Source organism: Macrotis lagotis, chromosome 1 (assembly GCF_037893015.1).
Source record: "Macrotis lagotis isolate mMagLag1 chromosome 1, bilby.v1.9.chrom.fasta, whole genome shotgun sequence".
In the NCBI taxonomy this organism is placed as follows: Eukaryota; Metazoa; Chordata; class Mammalia; order Peramelemorphia; family Peramelidae; genus Macrotis; species Macrotis lagotis.
The window spans coordinates 848,456,155-848,462,154 of NC_133658.1; the positions used below are offsets into that span (position 1 = coordinate 848,456,155).

A 6,000-nucleotide genomic window follows, 5' to 3' on the forward strand; every position below is an offset into this window, starting at 1 on the left:
TTTTTTTAGGTTTTTTTTTTTTGTAAGGCAAATGGGGTTAAGTGGCTTGCCCAAGGCCACACAGCTAGGTAATTATTAAGTGTCTGAGACCAGATTTGAACCCAGGTACTCCTGACTCCAGGGCTGATGCTTTATCCACTACGTCACCTAGCTGCCCCAGATTCTGACACTCTTAAATGATGTTTTAACCTCAGGGGATATCTAGGCTTTCCCCCCCTTTTCATAAAGTAAGGTCTCCCAAAGAGGGGGGACTAAGTACTGAGTTTCCAGATGTTCCCCCACAGGAGGCTGAGAGAAGAGCAGCTGGCCCGGGAGGCTGAGGCCAGGGCAGAACGGGAGGCAGCAGCTCGGCAGCAGGAGGAAGAGAGGCAACAGCGGGAAGAGCAGGAGGCCCGAGAGAAGGCCCAGGCTGAGCTGGAAGAGCAGGAGAGGCTGCAGAAGCAGGTTCGAGGTTGATGGGCTTGGTGTCTGGCTGGCTCGGGGCTTGAGCAAGATTGAGGGGACAGGGAGGCAACAGCTGCTGGAACTGTGGCAGTGGATAGAGGCTTGGCCAGGGATGGAAGCCCCTGTACCCCGAGTGCTTCCATCCCTCACTGGAGGTACCTTTGGCAGAAGGAGGAGGCCGAAGCGAGGTCCCGAGAAGAAGCTGAGAGGCAGCGGCTGGAACGGGAGAAACACTTTCAACGAGAAGAACAGGAGCGACTGGAGAGAAAGAAGGTATGGATGTGTTGGGGTGGAGGAGCAGGATCTGGGCCTGGAAACCAGAGGGGGAGCTGCCCCTTCCACAGGGTGGGTAGGGGTACCCAACTGAGTGCTCTGTCATTGTGATTGGAGTGTGGAACTTGGAACTGGAAACCCAGATCCAGGTTCAAATCCTGCTTCTGGCCCTCACTAGCTATGGAAACTTGTCATGTTACAGTGACCACCCAGCGCCTCAGTTTTCTCAGCTGTTAAATGGAGATGATAATACAGTGATCCCTGCAATTTATGGGGATAGGGGTGTGTGTGCAAGGTTCGAATATGACAAAGTGTGTTAAGGGTTTCTCAGATTGTAAAAGGTATGTAAAGATTTGCTCTTATTGTCATCATTATTGTTGTTATTATTAATTGGTGAATATTTCCTTGGGCTACAGAGACTAGAGGAGATTATGAAGAGGACTCGGAAATCTGAGGCTGCTGAGTCCAAGGTCTGATTCCCACATTAGGGGGAGGGTATTTGTAGGGCTTTTGGGAGGGGGTAGGGCTAACTTTCTGAAGGGAGGGGGTTTCCACTGGAGCTGAGGGTGTTGTCTGGGTCCCTCACCATTCTGACCCGCCCCCTTTCCCCCACCCAACTAGAAGGTGGATAGGAAGATTCTCAATGGGAAGGAGGCCAAAGCAGACCACTCCAGCCCAGGTACTGGGGGCCCTCCCCATGGGTGGGGAGTGCTGGGCAGGGAACCAGGTGAGGTGGGGGAGGGCTGAGGGACTTCTTCCCATACTGAGGCTCCCTCCCCACTGAATCCTTCCCCTCTCCATTAATGTCTTTCTCCACCTAAATCTTCCCCTCATCTGAATTCCCTCTCTTCCTTCCCCACTAAATCTCCTCCTCTCCATTGATGATCTCTTCTGAGTCCTCCTCTCATTAAGGAGCTCTTTCCTTTCTTTGTAAAGGGACCTTCCACTGAGGCCCCTTTCCCCTCTGGGGATTCTTCCTTGCAGAGCCTGAGAAGGTGTCTGAGCCTGAGAAGATGCCTGAGCTCCTGGCCAAGGGTATGGAAAAGGAGATTCTGCCAAGAGAGGGACAGCCTCCTCAAGAGTCTCAGTGGAGGTATATCAGTCTTGAATTAGAGTCTCCCCACACGCACACATACTAGAGAGGGGAGGGAGCAGAGGGGAGGTGAACAGGACTCCACCACCCTGCTTTTGGGTTACTGGAACCTTGAGGAGAGTCAGGTATAGGATTGTAGAGGCATCCAGGACACTTCAGGGTGGGAGGAACACCCTTGAGGTCCAAGGAATTGAGAGTCAGAATGCTTCCCATTCTGTACCTATAGTATGCAGGGGAAAGAGGCAGGACCACTGGTAAATGGACTACAACCAGCTGCTGTGCATCAAGAGAATGGCTTCTCCCCCAAGGGGACTCCTGGAGAAAAGGGGAGCCCCCTCAGCAGGACTGGGGAGTCTCTGCTGCCTTTTGCCGAGGCTGAGGCCTTCCTCAAGAAAACTGTGGTGCAGCCTCCCCAGGTCACAGGTACCAACTGAAACCTTACTCCTCTATTTCCCTTCCTGGCTCTCTCCTGTGAATCCCTACTTGTCCCCATGACTGGTCCCCTTTTCCATTCATCTTATCCTTCTCTCTGACCAAGAATCCTTTCCTAGCATTGCTCTCCAGAATCTTTCCTGTTCTTCCCTCCAGAATCCCTCTCTCCTCCTTGACAAATCCTATCTTTCCCTCCTAGTCTTCCCACCAAATCCTTCCTGTTGCTCTCCTCTCTGAATAATTACCTATTCCTGATACACCTTATCTTCCCCAGTTTACTCTTTAAGTACCCCTTCCTTCTTCCCCCAGTTCTTCCAGATTCCTCCCCACTGGCTCAGACTCTAGTCCATTCCCCAATCTCTCCTCATTCCCAGCTCTATTCCCGAATGCTCTTCCAAGCCTGCCCTGAATGACTCAAAAGTTGCTAGCAGTCCCTGTGGCTCATATCCCATTTCTATCTTCTCTCCTCAGAAGTCCTCTAAGGGCCTGCCCCCAGTTCCAGAGCACTGCACTGTGCCTCTATCCTAAAGCCAGGGCATCCTAGTGCCCCCTACCCCAGGAGTGCCACAGACCCTCCAGGACTTTCCCCCTGGAAAGGAAGAAGAGGAAGAAGGGAACAAAGGACAAGAAAGCTGCTGGAACTGGGGCCTGGGCTTGAGCAAGGAGCAAATATGAGAGGGGTGATGGGGTCTCCTGGGTTCCCAGGGGTGTCCCGTGTGTTGTTTTTAATCTGCACCTTATAAGACTGATGGTGTCCTTGGTTTCAGCCGGAGCCAGGCCCTTCCTCCCACACCCCTTCCTCTCATACACATCCTCACACCCCTGCCGCTGACTGGGTCTCACTTGTAGTATTTCACTTTTACTCTTGGAAGTGACCTTCTGGGTACAATGTCTGTGAATAATGTATATAGCATGCCCCCCCTTCCCTGGGCCCAGCCCACAGGGAGGTTTTTCTCTATTTAAGGGTAACCAAAGGGCTTCCCCCCAGGCTCTTACAATGAGGGAGTAGCCCCAAGTGGGGTGGAATGGGGATATTGGGAACTCAGGGGAGCCTGTACCCACATCCACACCCACCTCAGTGTCAGTGTTACAGCATATGAACAAACTTATCCGGAAATAAAGCCAGATTCCTGCCAACTTTGCTTCAGCTTTCTAAGGGGTAGGGATGGGGAGGGGAAGGGATGCCTGGCTTCTGGAACTACTCTTCTGGGTCTTTGGGTAATGGCATTGTTGGGATGGGGCTGGGGAGGGTGAGGCAGAGAATTCCTCAGTCCTCGGGAGATAACTCCCCTCTTCTTCCCTCTTGCCTGGCTAGCACCTGCCTCAAACTTCCCTTCCTATCTCATTGGGGAGATGTACATTCTCCAGACAGAGTCTAGGTCCACCCATTAATATCAGCTAGCCTTGCTCTCTATGTCCTCTTATACTGACCCTGGTCCACGAGGAGCCTGGATTTTTCAGAGACAGGGAACAATTCAGCAGCAGATGGTGATATGTAACTGTCAGGATGTCCCATCTCCAATAGCAGGGCAGAAGTGGAGATGTGGTGTGGAGTGGAGTCCTGGGTCTGATTTCTAGTAGCTCTGTAAATGGATCTAGACTTTCTCTTCCTTTGCTCACCCTCCTCCAAAATGTATGTCTGATGGGGGAAGGGGGTCACAGTGGTTCAAAAACTTCCTAGCCCCTTCCACATGCACACACATGCTAAGGATCGGGGAAAGGAGAATGTAAAGGGTTGTTTCTTCTCCCCTTCCCCAACTCTCCTCCCCTGGAAACCTTCCCCAAAGTGTACCAGCTCTCTAGAGATCTGGTTTCCCAGCTGTCCTCATCCAACACCCTCTTTTCCCCCCAGCTCTGCTTCTTGACCTATTCAGCTGTTCCCTTCCATCAGCAGGTTTCTCTGGGATTTCAGTTAGGCAGGGCTCTCAAGCTCTAGGGCCCTTTCTTTGTAAGATTCGTGTCTAAATCAAAATCCATGTATCTCAGATGCCTTCCATATACAAAAGTTGGGCTACCTCAGCCCCACTTGCAAACGATTTTGGAAATAGAGTAATATTTTCTCAATCCCACCCCCACCCTATCCTAGTCCTAGAGAGGAGATTATTTTTATTTTCTAACCTTGTTCTCCCCTATGGCCAACAAGACATATTTGCAAGATGACTTGTTAAGGCTAGGGTCAGGGCCAAATTGGGACAAAGCATATACATGTCCTAGGCAATGTTTGAAAGATTGTAACCTTTGGTATATTATTTTCCATTGGAGGGCTTTGAGCTATTACTGTAGTCTGATCTCTTACTGTAACTTAAATTTTATACCCATCTACTCTGGAGAATTCAATTCAACAAATATTAATTAAACCCATACTATGGGAGAAGACGAGTTGAGGCTCTAGAAACAGCATTACATAGTGGATAAAGTATTATACTTGGAATCGGGTAAACTGGGTTCAAGTTTTGGCATGGAAACTTATTAGCTAGGTGTCCCTGGGAAGGCCATTATCTCCCTGGCTCTCAGTTTCTCCATTTAGACAATAATATCTACTTCCCAGAACTGTTGTGAAAACCCAAATGAAAAAAGGCATATTAATAATAATAATAATAATAGCTTGCATTTATATAGAGTTCAAGGTTTTACAAAGCAGCCTTTACAAAACTTATAAAATTGTTGTCAGTGAAAATCCACCATCATATTCTTTTCATAATTCTCCTTTTGAAAAAAAGGAAAAACAAAACCTCTGTTGCAAAGACTTATAGTCAAGTAAAGCAAATTCCTCCAATAACTATGTTCCTCCATCCCTCAAAAAATGCCTCAGTCTTCACCTTGAGTCTGTCACCTCTTAGTCAGAAGATGGGAGGGTAAGCTTATTTGATAATGATTCCTCTGTAATGGTGGTTGGCCATTACATTGATGAACTTGTCCTGTGTATACAAACTGCTGAAAGCAGGTCATTGACTGTACTGACAGAACCAGGACTTGGGATAGATATGGGAGATGGTTACTCAAGGAACAATATGCATGGGAGCAACTCAAGATATTATTTCTAAAACTCCACATTTAATGCCAGAAAATTCTATTTCTATTTGTTCATAGCATTTTTTCCTATCTTTCAAAGTAGCTTGTCTTTACAATGTTGTTTTTGTATAAATTGTTCTATTTCTGCTCACTTTCTTCCATATCAGTTCATAGAATTCCTCCTCTTTCTAAAGTTCTACATAAGTGTCAACTTTTATTCTAGAAAATGTAAAAAAAAGTCAATCTCTGCCCAGAGGAGTCTTCTAGGGGAGATAATAATTCAATATGGAATTAGGATCTCATATTTCCTCCAACTGAAAAGATTTTAATTTATCCATACCTTCTATAGTTCCTTTCCTGTTATAAATCTTCCATGAAGGATCTACGCAATGTGTTCAATGCCCCATGGCTCCTAGTATAACCCTCATAATGTCTATCATTCTTCAGTCTCCATTTATGACTTGCTCATCTCTGGTTATATGCTTCCTTTGTGGTCTTTTTTTTTTTTTTTAACACTATTCTCTGGGCCTATATCTGCTGCCTACTTTTTTTTCCTCCCTTAACAAAAATCTATTTTCTTCTCTCCTTCCCTCCTTCCCACCCACTCCCATTGGGGGAAAAAAAGGAAAAATAAAACTTTTGCAGTAAATATGTACATTCAAGCAAAGTAAATTCTGTCATTGGCCATGTTCAATAAATATATGTTGCAATCTACTTTCTGAGTCCAATCCTTCTCTGTCCGGAGA

The 6,000-nt window shown here is 47.2% G+C and overlaps 1 protein-coding gene across 4 annotated transcripts in view; it reads left to right on the top strand.

The window, feature by feature from the left end:
• Positions 1-3,379, top strand: part of MAP7D1 (MAP7 domain containing 1) — a 29,929-nt gene extending 26,550 nt beyond the window's left edge. For all 4 annotated transcript variants that reach the window (XM_074217538.1, XM_074217539.1, XM_074217540.1 and 1 more), the window contains 7 exons: positions 285-444; positions 613-717; positions 1,134-1,187; positions 1,339-1,396; positions 1,702-1,810; positions 2,037-2,233; positions 2,714-3,379. In XM_074217538.1, coding sequence (XP_074073639.1) covers positions 285-444; positions 613-717; positions 1,134-1,187; positions 1,339-1,396; positions 1,702-1,810; positions 2,037-2,233; positions 2,714-2,724 — 694 coding nt within the window. In that variant the 3' untranslated portion in view covers positions 2,725-3,379. The remainder of the gene's footprint in view (positions 1-284; positions 445-612; positions 718-1,133; positions 1,188-1,338; positions 1,397-1,701; positions 1,811-2,036; positions 2,234-2,713) is intronic.
• Positions 3,380-6,000: the final 2,621 nt, after the last annotated feature.